The sequence below is a fragment of the Delphinus delphis genome, chromosome 20 (assembly GCF_949987515.2).
Source record: "Delphinus delphis chromosome 20, mDelDel1.2, whole genome shotgun sequence".
NCBI lineage: Eukaryota > Metazoa > Chordata > Mammalia > Artiodactyla > Delphinidae > Delphinus > Delphinus delphis.
In genome coordinates, this window is record NC_082702.1 from 11,066,283 (window position 1) to 11,080,761 (window position 14,479).

At 56.3% G+C, this 14,479-nt stretch overlaps 1 protein-coding gene and 1 long non-coding RNA gene across 3 annotated transcripts in view; one reads left to right on the forward strand and one right to left on the reverse strand.

The window, feature by feature from the left end:
* Positions 1 to 14,479, reverse strand: part of LOC132417072 (uncharacterized) — a 63,568-nt gene that overhangs the window by 34,291 nt on the left and 14,798 nt on the right. The window lies entirely within an intron of this gene.
* On the forward strand, positions 514 to 13,138 carry KCNN4 (potassium calcium-activated channel subfamily N member 4). Its single transcript, XM_060000917.1, has 9 exons — positions 514 to 810; positions 3,675 to 3,770; positions 5,026 to 5,456; positions 7,507 to 7,642; positions 10,177 to 10,287; positions 10,447 to 10,565; positions 10,883 to 10,952; positions 12,128 to 12,295; positions 12,605 to 13,138. The coding sequence occupies exons 1-8, from the start codon at positions 652 to 654 to the stop codon at positions 12,290 to 12,292; spliced, it is 1,287 nt and encodes a 428-aa protein (XP_059856900.1). The 5' UTR covers positions 514 to 651; the 3' UTR covers positions 12,293 to 12,295; positions 12,605 to 13,138.

The window sequence follows — 14,479 nt, forward strand, 5'->3', positions numbered from 1 at the left end:
GCCAACTTTGATTGCAGTGTTTGTGCCTGCGTGTGGACAATATTTAAGTGGCCGTGTGTGCCACGGGGCGCTGCCTGCCTCACTAAGTGCCGGTGTGTGTCGCATCGTGTGTGTGGTGTCCGGGTGTGGCTGTGAGTTTCAGAGCTTGTCGGGAGTTGTGAGTCACTCGTTGTAGGTTGTGTTGTATGCCCATGGGTGTTACAGGTTCTGTCTCCGGCCATGCTGTCCATGGTTGAGGGTGTTATCACCGTGTGTTGCATGGTGTCCGGGTGTGGCTGAGTGTAGGTGTGTATTACACGCTGCAGACTGTTGTGTATGACAAAGCCCACTGTGTGTTGGTGTGTGTCTTAATCCATGTGGACACACGCCTCTTCCTTGCTCTGCCCCAAGACACACCCAGCCCCTCCTTAGTCTGAGAAGGGGGGTTGGGGAGCCTCCCCTCTGCCCAGGGGCCTCCCCAGCACCTCCCCGCCCTGCCCAGCAGTCACCACCCCCCAGAGGGCACAGGCTCTGCTGTGCCTCAAAGCAAGAGTCCAGAGCGAGGGAGCAGAGCAGGCCGGGGACCTGCAAGCCATAGTGGCTGCTCTTTGTGTGCTGCGAGGTGGGGGACTCTGGGCAGGAAGCTGGCTGAGCCCCAAGACCCCGGGGGCCATGGGCGGGGAGCTGGTGCCGGGCCTGGGGGCCCTGCGGCGGAGAAAGCATCTGCTGGAGCAGGAGAGGAGTCTGGCAGGCTGGGCACTGGCACTGGCAGGAATCGGCATCGGACTCATGGTCCTGCACGCGGAGATGCTATGGTTCGGGGGGTGCCTGGTGAGTGGAGGCTGGAGGGGCTGGAAGCTGAAACTGCTGGGTCTGAGGAGGAGGGGCCTGGGGGCCAGGACTCTCGGGTCCTGAGTGAGTAGAGGCTGGAGACCCCTGGGTCTGAGAGTGGAGGGAGCTGAGGGCTGGACTCCTGGGACCTAGGGAGGTAAATGCTGGGGGCCCTCTCTGCAAAAGGAAGGGAAGAGGGGTCACAGAGTGTCAGTTTGAAGGTATTGCAATTAGACAGTTGGAGGTCCAGGACCCCTGCAGGCCAGGAGGTGGCTGGTCAGATACTTGAGCAGATTAGGGGAGAGGTAACCCCAGGTTCAGTGAAGGGAGGGTGGGGAGAAAGGCTGACTTCTTCCAGTAGGCAGCAGCTCCTTGGTCCTTATCTAAACTCTAATGTTTGCACAGTATCTCAGAGGCAAAGGGCAGAGACCAAAAGAACTGGCTGGGTGGGGGGGTGGGAAAAGAAAACAAAGCACCGCCCCCCTCCCCCCTCCATCTCCAACATTAAGAAGCTCAGCTTCCCCAGAATCTATGGGCTATTTAGCCTGGGAAATAAGGGAGAGGTAGGTTTATGGTAGCCTGGACTCCTGGGTCCCAGGAGAGGAGAGGCTGGGGCCCGGGTTCCTTAGAGGTGACTTAGAGCATTTTTAGGGGGAGAGGGGCTGACTTTGAGGATAGTGTGAGTGGGGAAGGAAAGAACAAGTGGGGCTAGGACAGGTCTGAGCAGGTTCCCATAACATTCCAGCCCTGGTCCGGGCAGTGGTGGGGGCAGATGAAGGACACGGGTCAGAACTGGCGGCTTGAGGACGTGACAGAATTGCTCAACAGGAAAGGAGGGGTTGGAGATCTGTCTAGGGTAAGGGACGTGGAATTGGGCTGGTTGGAGGGCACTGATTTGAGGATCGAGTTGGGGGGATTTCTGGGGGACAACACTCAGGCTTGGATCTGGGGGTGGGAGAGGCAGACAGCTTTGAAGTGACCAGGAGCCACACGGACTGTCAGGGCAGGCTGGCTTCCTCTGGCCGGGTGGCTAGGCGAGGGCAGCGGGCACTGAGGGGGTGGGGCCGCCGAAGCCCATGCCAACAGGAAACATGGTCAGGCCGACCCGCCGCTCCCACACTTCAGCACCCCGCCCAGCAGGCGAGGTGAGGACAAGGGAGCCCTGGCAGATGGGAAGGGACAGGGGGTCTTTCCTACGCCACCCCATCCCTCCGCTGCCTCACCTCCAATTGCTTCCCTCTACCACCTGCCAGGCTGCTGCCTCCAGCACGGGGACTCTGGAATCTGCGGCAGCTCTCTGAGCCTCAGTTTCCCCAACTGGAAACCGGTGGTGAGGGTTGAAATACATGATCCGAAGGGTCCTCCTCGGCCCCCTTTCTATGCCTGCCTTGACAACACCCGTGTCCCCTCCCCACCTCCATCGTAATCTAATAAACTCATTTTGCAGGGATCCAGACACCTGCTCGCCAGGAGGGAAGGGCTGGAGGAGAGGCAGGTGCCAGACCCCACCGTTGCAGGGGAACGTGATAGAGATAGTGGGGCGGGAGAGGGAGGATGGTGAGAGGTACCGAGAGGCAGAGATACACAGAGAGACCGAGACAGAGAGAGACCAAGACAAAGATGCAGTAAGAGACGGAGTGGTACAGACAGAGAAGGGGGTCGGGGATTCGGGGCAAGAGGAATTGGAAAGGAGAGAGGACCACCAGAGAAGTGGATTGCAGAGTGGGGAGGAGGTTGGGTCTAGTGGGATGTTCTTTGGGACAAACTAAAGAGCGGGACAGGGAACTGGGGAGGCACAGAAGGATGAAGGGGTGGGGAGGGCTAGGGACAACAGCACCATTGTTCGGGGAAGGGGGGCAGGTCCCATGGGGCAGGAAACTGGCCCTCTTCCCCTGCACAGAGGGGGGCCCTGGCCGGGTCAGGGGAGCTGGCAGTGTTTTAGGAGAAACAGGTGCTGAGCTCAGAGTGGGAGCCCAGGTGGCCCCTTCCCCCTGACACCACCTCCCAGGCAGGGATCCACACACACAGCCCCTCCTAGGGAATCCAGCAGTCCCAGTCCCCTCTAAATCCCTTCCTCAAGAATTCTAGATTCCTCCAAGGTATTGCCACACAAAGACAGGGGAAAAAACTTCCTGTGGTTTCTGGAGGCCATGTGCTTCTGGGCAGCTCTGCTCTGGGCTTAGAGCCAGGAGAGAACGCAGGAGGTGGGGAGGGGAGGCAGAGGAGACACACGGGGCAGCAGGACTGGGGGGCCTTTCTCAGAGCTGGGGCTGGGGTCTTAGGAACCCACCCCCCTGGATGAGGGCAGGGGAGGGTGTCACTCATTCCTTGGGGCCTGAGTGATAGTTTCTAGGCTCCTCAGGAACTGCGAAGGGCAGGCGGGGGGAGGGGAGGGAACTGAAGTTGCTTTCTAGGGCAGAGACCAGCTGGGTGGGAAGGGAAGGGGAGGGACTTTTTAGAAGCTAAATGTCTGTTTCTAGACACCCCCCCATACACACACACACACACACACACAGCTGAGGAACTATTATTGATGGGGACCAGTACAGGGGAATTAGGAAGGAATGTGAGTTTCAAGGTCTTCCCTCAGGGGTGTGGTCCTAGCAGAAGAGCTGAGGAGGAGGGTGAACACTGGCACCTGGGCCAGGGCTGTCCCCTTGGGAAGGAAGAGGGCACTCTCCCTGGGGACCAGATGATGGTTTTGAGACTTCCCCAGACCTGAGGCATCAGGGGGAACTGGGCTGGGGGCTGGGGGTTAGGAGGCTGGGAAATTGGGACTGGAGAAGGGATGGCGGTTTGGGAAGAGTGCAGCGGGGACTGAGGGAGACCTAGGCTCTCACCCCTCTCTCCCTCCCTCCCAACAGTGGGCGATCCACCTGTTCCTGGTGAAATGCATGATCAGCATCTCCACGTTCTCGCTCCTTTCCCTTATTGTGGCCTTTCACGCCAAAGAGGTCCAGGTAGGCCCCCAGCCCCTTCCTAGCTCCCCTCAGCCCACCCCCACGCCCTGTCGGCTCACACTTCCCACCTCCTGGGCTGAGTAATGAGCTTCCTCCACCCTGAGATACATCCACACCCTCATCCACCCGGAGGGGATGAACCACGGACAGACAGACAGCCCCCCCCACCCCGAGCAGCCCTGACCTTCCTCCACCTGCTGCCCTGTCTCACCCTGCACACCTGTAGATGCTGAGAGTTCCCGCCCCCAGGCCTCTGTCCACTCTGTCCCAGGTTGCCTCACACAAGACACAGCCTCCCAGATCTCACTTTTCCATCCCTGAGTCCCTACCTGTTCCTGTCCCAACAACCCAAGATCCTAGCCATGTGCCCGCAGGTCCTTCCCCACTGCTGAGCTCCCCACCTCTGTGCCAACGACTCCACAGACCCAGAAGCCCTTCCCACCCGTATCCCCCGCTCCCATCTCATGTCTCAACCCACACTGGACTCTCCACCCCTTCCCCTCTCATCCCATCCCCCACATCCCCAGATCCTGTTTCCTTCCCCCCACACCTCCGCAGTATAAAATGAGGGTTATTGGTCGAGTGTGGTGACGCCTCTTGCAGTGCCTGGCACACAAGATGTGCTCAGTAAGAAGTACACATTATCATTAACGCAGTCATTCGAATAGTTAAGTGGCCTGAGAGCCCTGGGCCTCAGTTTCTGCATCTGTAAAATGGGGGTAAGAATATTTTCAATCTCACTGTCTTGTGAGCATTCGCTGAGTCACACACATACAGAGGACAGCGCAATGCCTGGCACCTCCAAAGTGCCCTGTAAATGTTGGCTATTATCATTGCTAATGGGACGATGGCAATTACTACTGCGTCCCCAGAAACTGGAGTTAGGACACAGCTCTATGGATGTGGAATGTAAGTCCTCGGAGAGGCAGGGGTTTTGTTTCGTTTGTCTTGTCCACCCATATCCTCAATGTATCTCAACATATGGAAAAACGTCGGGCATACAACAGGCACTCAATAAGTGTTTCTGGGCTGGAAGTTCTGGAAGTGGGCTGAGACTAGGGGGAGAAGGTGGAGAGATGTCTTCCTCGGGTCCTGCCCTGCCCCTTCCCACCCTCCCGGGCCCCATGCCCTGCGCTATCTGCCTCCCTCTCCGGCCCCGCGGGCGCGCCCCCCTTATCTCCCCGCGCAGGCTGGGGAGCGGGAGCCTGACCTTCGTGTGACCCCCCTCCTTCTCCATCCGTTCCCCTCCCTGCAGCTGTTCATGACGGACAACGGGCTCCGGGACTGGCGCGTGGCGCTGACCGGGCGGCAGGCGGCGCAGATCGTGCTGGAGCTGGCTGTGTGCGCGCTGCACCCGGCGCCGGTGTGGCGCCCGCCGTGCGCGCATATCTCGGGGTCCCCGCAGACGGCGGTCACGCAGTCCTGGCCGAGCTTCCTGGGCCAGGCGGAGGCGCTGCTGTCGCTGGCCATGCTGCTGCGCCTGTACCTGGTGCCCCGCGCCCTGCTCCTGCGCAGCGGCGTCCTGCTCAATGCCTCCTACCGCAGCATCGGCGCGCTCAACCAGGTCCGCTTCCGCCACTGGTTCGTCGCCAAGCTGTACATGAACACGCACCCCGGCCGCCTGCTGCTCTGCCTCACGCTTGGCCTCTGGCTCACCACCGCCTGGGTGCTGTCGGTGGCCGAGAGGTGAGGGTGCGCGGGGAGGGGAGGGCAGGAAGGGACGGTACCTGGAGCCTCTGGAGGAGACGCTTACAACTACCATCGCCCTGTACCGTGGTGCAGGTTGGGACTCCCTGGGACCAAGAAGTGGAGAAAGCCTATCGCCCCAAAGCCTTTCCTCCACCTGCAGTCTCCAGTCTCCCCAGACACACACACACACCATAGGAAGCCCTGCCCTTCCTGCTTCCAAATCTCTCCTGCCTCAGGTTTCCAGGCATCTGTTCAGTCTCAACACGCAGGCTCTGGGCCCTGGCCAAGGGTTGCACCTGCTTTGGAGGAAGGGGACATCTCTTCCAAATTAGCACAGATGCACCGTAGGTGCTCCCAGTGACCCCCGGGCTGCACCAGAAGGGAGTTCCGTGCAGAGAATTGGTACGGGAATTCGAGACCCCCTGCTGGACTTTGACCTGATGCTGGAACTGTACCCCTCAGGGCCTCCACTTACCTTACAGATAAACAAATTGGGGGTAATCTTAGCCAGTGGTTCTCAAAGTGTGGTTCTGGACCAGCAGCATCTCCTGGGAACTGGTTGCAAATCCAAACTCGCAGGCCCCACCCGGATCTATGGAATCCAAAACTCTGGTGGGTTGGGCCCAGCAATCTTTTTTAACAGTTCACGCTGATGCTGGCTCAAATTTGAGAACCTCTGGTTTCGTACGAGGGGAGATGGAGAATGGCAAGAACTGGCCTTAGATCTCTCCTCTCTGAGCCTATGTTTCCGCATCTATAAAATGGGTATCAAAATCCACCATCTTTAAAAAAAAAAAATCCACCATCTTTAAAGTCTCCCTGGCAATTCTAATCTTTCATGATTTTAAACTCATTCATCTCACAGGATCTCAGTTTTCTCAGTTGGGAAATTGGTCAGGATCAGTAAATGATCCTCCCACCAATTTTCTCACCTGAAAAATGGGAGGATGGGGAGGGAGCCAAATTTCTAAATCTGTTTGAGGCAGAAGTCCTCAAACTTGAATGTATTTTGGGATGAAGGGGTTGGAGCTTAACAGGGCAGATTCAGTCGCCACCTCCAGACACAATTTAGTGGGTTTGAGGTGTCTGGGGCCCTGGTGAGTGATGCTTTCCCTGCTTTGGCCTAACTGTGGGTCAAAGTTAGACAAATCCTGATTATCCATCCTTTCCACGGCTGGACCTAAATGTCCCCTCCTATGAAGTGAGGGGAAAAGAGGCAGAGTCTGCCAAGGCTTTTTATTTACTTTTTTAAAGTGCATTTATTTCCTTATTTTAAAGATTTATTATCTATTTTATTTTATTTACTCTTGGCTGTCGGGTCTTGGTTGCGGCATGCGGGATCTTTTGTTGCGGCGCGTGGGCTTCTCTCTAGTTGTGGTGCGCAGGTTTTCTCTTCTCTAGTTGTGGCATGCAGGCTCCAGGGCACGTGGGCTCTGTGGTTTGTGGCACGCAGGCTCTGGTTGAGGTGCGCAAGCTCAGTAGTTGTGGTGTGCAGGCTTAGTTGCCCTGCGGCCTGTGGGATCTTAGCTCCCTGACCAGGGATTGAACCCGTGTCCCCTGCACTGTAAGGTGGGTTCCTTACCACTGGACCACCAGGGAAGTCCCCCGTCAAGCCTTTTTAGAGTCCCACCTTTTTAGTCCTGATAGGACCACCTCTAGGCCATAGAGCATCTTTGTGGAAGTTAGAAAAAGGTGCCCCTTCCTTTGAGTGGATGCAGCCCCCTGCCGGGTCTGACAAGTGGACTTCAGGCTGGGTGTCTGCCCCCCTCTCAACCCCTCAACCACACGCTCTGAATGTAGCAGCCCTGGTAGCCTAGCTGAAACCAAAAAGGCTTTGGAATTGGTCGGATCCAGGTTCAAATGCCACAGCCCAGAGTGGCTGAGCATCTTGCCCAGGTCACACAGCAAGGAGGAGGCCAGGCACGCTCTCCAAAGCCCAGAACTTAACTGGCTTTTTCTGAGTCCTTCTTGCAACTGTGGGTGTATGTTAAGAAAGAGGGTATCAAGCATCACAGGAACCCCAGAATTAACCCACTCTTCCCCACAGACAGACCGTTAATGCCACCGGGCACCTTTCAGACACACTGTGGCTCATCCCCATCACATTCCTGACCATCGGCTACGGGGACGTGGTGCCGGGTACCACATGGGGCAAGATTGTCTGCCTCTGCACTGGGGTCATGGTGAGTACACCCACTCAGGGACCCTGCCTTTATCCCACACTGCTCATCCCCTGGGCCCCAGGAAACCACAGAGCCAACTAAGGCACTCAGGGACACCCCCAAGAAACTCGGGTGTCTGGACCCCCACAGCCCCATTCCCTGTCCAGGACACAAACACTAGCCTCATTTCCTTTGAAAATCCAGGAATCCATCCCCTGAGTCCTTGCTCTCTCCAGAACCTAGGACCCAGCCCTCGTCCTCCTCGGGAACACAGGCCCCTGACTTCCCAGCCCCATTTCCTCCCAGATTCCAGGAGTCCAGTCCCAAGCCCCACCAAGACTCAGGTATCTTTGCCTCTCCACCCCCCTTTACCCTCTCAATCATCCAGGACTCAGGTACCTGGTTTCCCAGCTCTAGGCTCTTCCAGAACCCAGGAATCCAGTCTCCCAGCCTCCATTAAAGCTATTTAGACATCAAGAGCATGCCTGTGGACTCAGGCTGCCTGGGTTCAAATCCTGCTTCTGCCCACTTCCTAGCTGGGAGTCAGCCACACAATCTTTCTGGGCCTCAATTTCCTCATCTGTAAAATGGGGATGCTGATACCAGCGTACTCCTCACGGGGTTCCTGAGAAGACGAAATGAATTAAACCATGTAAAGGGTCTCAAACACAGAAAATGCTCAGTAACTGGGTCAGGGGGTGGCGATGCGGAAGCTGTTGTTGTAACCGGTTCCAAGCGTCCGGCTGCCCCTACCCCAGCTCTTGTGCCCTCAAGAATGAGGCAGAGGCTCCCCAAGCGCCAGACTCCAGCCTCCTCCCCAGAGTCGGCCTCCTCCTACATCTAGACACCTGCCCCCTTCCCCTCATAGACCCAGCACCCAATGCCTTGGCCTTCACCTCCCTGTGAGATCTGGCTCCCTTCACCCGCAGGAATTCAAGCCTCCAGCCCCAGCCCTGATTTGTCCCAGGAAGGACATGGTGAATCCCCCAGTCCTGGGTCCACAGGTGATGCATGGGGGGAAATGTGACAGCCCCCTTCCCTCCAGCAGTGAGTCTTTGTGACTAGGAAAGAGGGCCAGAGACTCAGCCAGGCACACACTCCCAAAGGGAGATAAGGCGATTTGCACTCGAGCTCACAACCAACTCCTAGCTGAGAGGTTCCAAGGTACAATGAAATTATAACGGCTAACTTTTATTGGGCACATACTCTGTGCCAGTCTCTTCTCTAAAGGTGTCAACTTATGGAATCCTCGGAGTAATACTGTGAGGGTGTGCACATTTTACAGATAAGAAACTCAGACACTAAGAGATTAGATAACTTGCTCTGAAGCTGGGCTTGAAACCCAAGCAGTCCCAGAGCCAAGGTTTACAGCTAGTAATTATTCTGAGGGTCAAGAGTTGAAACATATGGGGTGGGGGAAGACTTCAGGAGATTCATTCTAACTCCAGGTGCTACAGAGCAGTTGGGATTTGTTGGGGCCTTGAAGGATCAGAGGCCTCGAGAAGGAAGGGAGAAGAGTGAGACCAAGGTGCTCAGGCAGGTGAGGGCTGAGTTGCCTGGGACGGGAGCTGGGCAGAGGAAGAAGAGCGGCCTGGACCTTGGAAGGCCTTGAGAGCTGCGCTAAGAAGTCTGGGGCAGTGGGAGCCTAGAAGGAGATTAGGGTGAGGGCATCAGGGACATAACTGGATGTTCGATCTCCCTGGGGTCAGGGTGGAGTGAGGGAAAGGCTGGAGACTGTCCAGAAGGGAGAGGATGTGGCCAGAGCTGGGCAGAGGCTGTAGGGGTGGGGAGGAGGGGGAGGACACCCTCGCTGACCTGACGGCCCACTGGACCGTGGGGAGGAAAGGGTCCCGCAGGAGCCTGAGGTCTGCTCCTTGCCCAGAACCAGCCCTTCTCCCCAATCTCCAATCACACTTAACCGAAGAGAACATGGGCTTCCCTGGTGGCGCAGTGGTTAAGAATCCACCTGCCAATGCAGGGGACACGGGTTCGAGCCCTGGTCCGGGAAGATCCCACATGCCACAGAGCAACTAAGCCTGTGAGCCACAACTACTGAGCCTGCGCTCTAGAGCCCCCGAGCCACAACTACTGAGCCCACGCGCCACAACTACTGAAGCCCGCGCACCTAGAGCCCGTGCTCTGCAACAAGAGAAGCCACAGCAATGAGAAGCCCGCGCACCACGACAAAGAGTAGTCCCCACTCGCCACAACTAGAGAAAGCCCATGTGCAGCGACGAAGACCCAATGCAGCCAAAAATAAATAAAATAAAATAAAAAAATTTCTTTTTTTAAAAAAAGAGAGAGAACATTGTGATGGTGTAAATACCACACCTAGGAGTTGGACTCGGACGCATGATTTTATGATCCCAGCTCCACCACTGGGAGCTGTGGGACCCTGGCTCTCTCTGGGCCGGTTTGCTTGTCTGTCAACTAGCGGTGGTGGTGCCTGCTGTCTGTGGCTGGTGGGAGGGCTCAAGGAGAGAGAGAGTTGGTGGCACACGGCTGGTCCTCAGATCCCCACGGGCCTTGTGTCATAGTGCCTACTGTGCCCACAGGGGGTCTGCTGCACAGCCCTGCTGGTGGCCGTGGTGGCCCGGAAGCTGGAGTTTAATAAGGCAGAGAAGCACGTGCACAACTTCATGATGGATATTCAGTATACCAAAGAGGTGAGGGGGGCCTCCAGCACCCAGAGCACACCCCTTCCACAGCCCCAGGATCCAGGCCCCCGGCCCCTCCCACCTCAGATCCAGGATCCAGACCCCGGGCCCCTCCTCCCAGAACCCTAGGAGGACTATCTCGCTTGACACTGTGAAACCCACCCCCAGATGAAGGAGTCGGCCGCCCGAGTGCTGCAAGAGTCCTGGATGTTCTACAAACATACACGCAGGAAGGACTCTGGAGCTGCCCGCAGGCACCAGCGCAGGCTGCTGGCCGCCATCAACAGGTGAGGACCTCTGTGCGTGCGTACGCCATGTCCAAGTCTCTTCCTCTCTGCAGGGTGCACGCACACGCGCGTGTGTGTGTGTGACCAAGCATGAACGTGTGCCCAGGTCAGGATGCCCATGTGTTGTTTCACTGAACGGATGCCCACCTGGACCTCACAGTGACTCTGCGTGATGGTTTCGTTTACATGTCTCAGAGTGTCTGTGGGCCTGGATGCCCGGGTCTCTATGTGGGAGGCGGGCTCATGGGTGCAGCCACCCCCTCTCATCCCACCTCTGAGCTAGGGCCACTCTGACTCCCCCACTTTTTTCCCCCCAGTTTCCGCCAGGTGCGGCTGAAACACAGAAAGCTCCGGGAAAAAGTGAACTCTATGGTGGACATCTCCAAGGTACTGGGATCCCATGAGAGGGGGTCTGGGAGAAGAGGGAGGTTGGGGGCAGCTGGTAAGGAGATCTGGCCCTGGAATAGGGAACGCTGGCACACACAGGCACTCACTAAAGGTTTGTGGCTGAACGAACAAATGAATGAATAAGTGAATGATGCAATAGCGTTTCTCATGTAAGGTGCAACTTGTACAAAGAACTCCAGTGTTCGATGTGAAATTATCTCCATTGTCAAGTTACTTACATGTGGACGGATATAAAATTCCTTTCAACTATGACTCTTATACAACAATAAAACCAAAGCAAATTGACAAACCAAGTTCAGACACAAAGGGCAAAGCAATAAAATGCGAATTAACAGCACTGACACACGGACAGGTGGAAAACTCAATCTGTGTTACTATTGTGAAGAGGGGGCCCAGGAGCGCTGGGCAGCCTTGCCTGGCCAAGGGGTGACTCAGCTTGCCCTCCTTCTCCTGGGTCCCCTTGATTCTGAAGTGTTCGAGTAGGTGACATCATGCACCCCGGCTTGGCTCACAGCACCTCTTGCTCATCCGGTAGCCTCTGCTTTTTTCTCATTAGTCCACGACAATTCAAACAGTGGCCCTTGGCCCCAATACCATGGTAAACACAGCCACAGATGCCGGCCCCTAAACTGCATGGTGGTGGCCTAAATCTGCCGAAATTGGCAGGTCATGATTTCCAAGATTATCCACCCGGCCCAAAACACGGAAGTCAAGAGTTCTCATAGAAAGCTCACACACTCTCAAGGACGAAGCTGTGAATCCTAGTTTGAGAAGGCAGAGAAAGGGCTCTGTGGATTGTGAAGTCAGGCAGTCATCAATTACACAAAGATTTAAGTGAGCACCTACTAAGTTCTAGGGCCTCCCTGATCCAGGTGCTGCCTTGGGCGTGTCATTTAACTGCTCCAGGCCTGTTTCCTCAGCTCTTAAAAATAGAAACAGGATTCCCACTGCCCACACTTTTAGGAGGATTTTAAACTATAAAAAGCACCGGGCCAAGTTGCTGGGCGGTGGCAGGTGGTTGATCAGGTACCTGATATTATTGAGGATAGTCCTCCAAGGCCTGTAAGGACTTAGTAAATGCTGGTTCCGCTGCCTTACTCCACGGGGCAGGGAGAGTCTCCCCCAGCCGATCCCTCTGACCTCTCTCTGCCCAGATGCACATGATCCTCTGTGACCTGCAGCTGGGTCTGAGCACCTCACACCAGGCCCTGGAGAAGCAGATTGATGCGCTGGCAGGGAAGCTAGACACCCTGACCGAGCTGCTTAGCGCTGCCCTGGGTCCACGGCAGCTTCCAGAACCAAGCCAGGAGGCCACGTAGCTGGTAAGGGAGCTGGGACTTGGGCAGGAGAACATCCTGGAGGAAGGGTGCCTGTGGCCAGCACTCCATGTGACTAAGGGGGTGGGGGATGGGTGGCCTGGAGGTGAGGCCACCCTTTCTCTTCCGCTTTGGCTGTCTGGAGGGAGGGACTCCAAGTTCGGGGCTGGACCAGCAGCGAAGGAAACAGACGTTCCATCCCCCCTTCACAGACTCTCAGTACCCGCTCTCTCTTTCTTTGCTTGGTCTCTGTCTCTGTCTCTTCCTCTGGTGTCTGGCCTGCTTGTCTATCCAGCTCTCTGTTTGTCTCCCCAGGACCCAGCCAGGAAGAACCAGGCTACTTTCCCCAGGATTGAGGTCAAGGACATTCTCTCTGCTACTCCTAACCCAGCCCCATGCATAAAGCCAGTTAAGCGTAAGGACCCAGGGGGGCCACACCTTGGGGTGGGTTGACTCCCTGATGGCTGCTGGCGGGGACACTAGCTGAAGGAGGGAGGCCGTGGCCCATCCCCACCGAGGCCCCAAACGGGAAAATGGTCACCCCTGTCCCACATACCCTGTGTCTGGGGACTGGGACTCCTGAGTCCCAGAGGAGGAGGGGAGCGGGGGCCCAGAGTCCAAGATCCTGGACTGCATCAGTTACCCGCTGACCAGCACAGATGAAGGAACGAGGCCCGAGGCAGAAGGCAGAGCCCCCTGGCGGGAGATCGAGGAGGACACCAATTCTCCAGAGCTGCAGAGAATTATCTGGTGGGGGAGAAGGTGGGACCTGGGGGGAAGGGTGAAGCTCACCAGTCTCTGCTCTTATACTTTGTAATAAATGTTAAACGAAGTCAGAAGAAGTTGCTGTTTCTTTCGAAACATCCACACTCCAAACAGGCAGGTCAGCCAGTGGAACGCCCTTGCCCTGTCTGAACCTGTTTCCCCATCTATAAAACAGAGGCCTCTAAGACGTATCCTCCCAGGTCTGTAGGCTGGGGAGTCCTCAACTCCCACCTGGCCCCAGCCCAGATCTGCGGCGAAGAGCAAGGGCTTTCAATTCAGGCCCAGGAGCCCAGCCCCCCAGCCCCTCCTCCCTCAGACCGAGGAGTCCAGGCCCCCAGCCCTCCTCCCTCAGATTTGGATCAGGGTCCAAATCCTGGCTCTGCCAACCACTGGCTGTGTGACTTTGGGCAAGTGCCTTCACCTCTGAACATTTCACTTCACCTGTAAGATAGGGCCACCTTCCCATGGGTCAGCTGTGAAGATTAAAACTGGGAGTGCACAGAGGGTCAGGTATTTAGTAAGAACAAATACAGGCGAGAACTTAATCATTTTTATTAGTGCTACTGATTTTCAGACACAATGAATACGGGGCTGCCCTTTCTCTTTTTTCTACTGCCCTTTAACCCTCTCTACTCATATCCCACCAGAACCTAGATGAAAACTCACCTATCAGGAGACTAACAGGAATTCCAAACCATCCTACGTACTTGTTTCGTACCTGCTAGGACTAAGACAGAAAAAGGAAAGGGGGCTGGCACTTACAGAGGTCCTCCTGTATGCCCAGCTCTGCGCTCCTGTTTTGTAAGTCACCACCACCACTGCCCGCCCCACTCCACCCCATTGTACAGATACAGAAACTGAGGTTTCAAGAGGAGCAGGGCCTAGAGGGCCTGGATTCACACCCAGCTCATCCCACTGCAGAGCCCTCCCTCTCTGCCCTGCTTGAGGTGAGTCAAAGACAGAGCAGCCTTGGACCCTGAACCTAGGTCTCGTTTCCCAGAGCCGCTTCGTTCCACTTGCAGAGGCTGATTCATCCTCGCTTCCGTTGATTTGAGGGGAAGCCCAGGCTGCGAGTCATCCTTCTCTGCTGAGCTATCTTTGGATTTCCCTGCAAGTCCACAGCCAGCCTCCCCCTCAGCCCCAAGAGCTAAACTGGGGTTTGCACCACCCACTGCCGCAGACAGCCCTTCCTCTGGACACCAGCCCATCTGCGGGGAAGAGGAAACAGGAACATTTCCAACACCCTACCCCTGCAGTAAGCCCTCCTTAGTGATGCCAGATACCCTGCCGAACTCATTCCTCCAGGACCACCCTTTCCTAGTTGTACTTGGCTTCAGCGGGCAAACTCCTTCTTACTCCTCCTTTGGGCCCCTGCTTAGATGCCCCCTCCTCCAGGAAGCCCTCTCTGAAGCTCCCATAGCCCTA

Coding starts and splice junctions, on each gene's coding strand:
- KCNN4 (XM_060000917.1), top strand. CDS start 652: ATGGGCGGGGAGCTGGTGCCGGGCCTGGGGGCCCTGCGGCGGAGAAAG. Junction 10,288..10,446: donor ATATTCAGTATACCAAAGAG/GTGAGGGGGGCC, acceptor ACCCACCCCCAG/ATGAAGGAGTCGGCCGCCCG. Junction 10,953..12,127: donor CTATGGTGGACATCTCCAAG/GTACTGGGATCC, acceptor CTCTCTGCCCAG/ATGCACATGATCCTCTGTGA.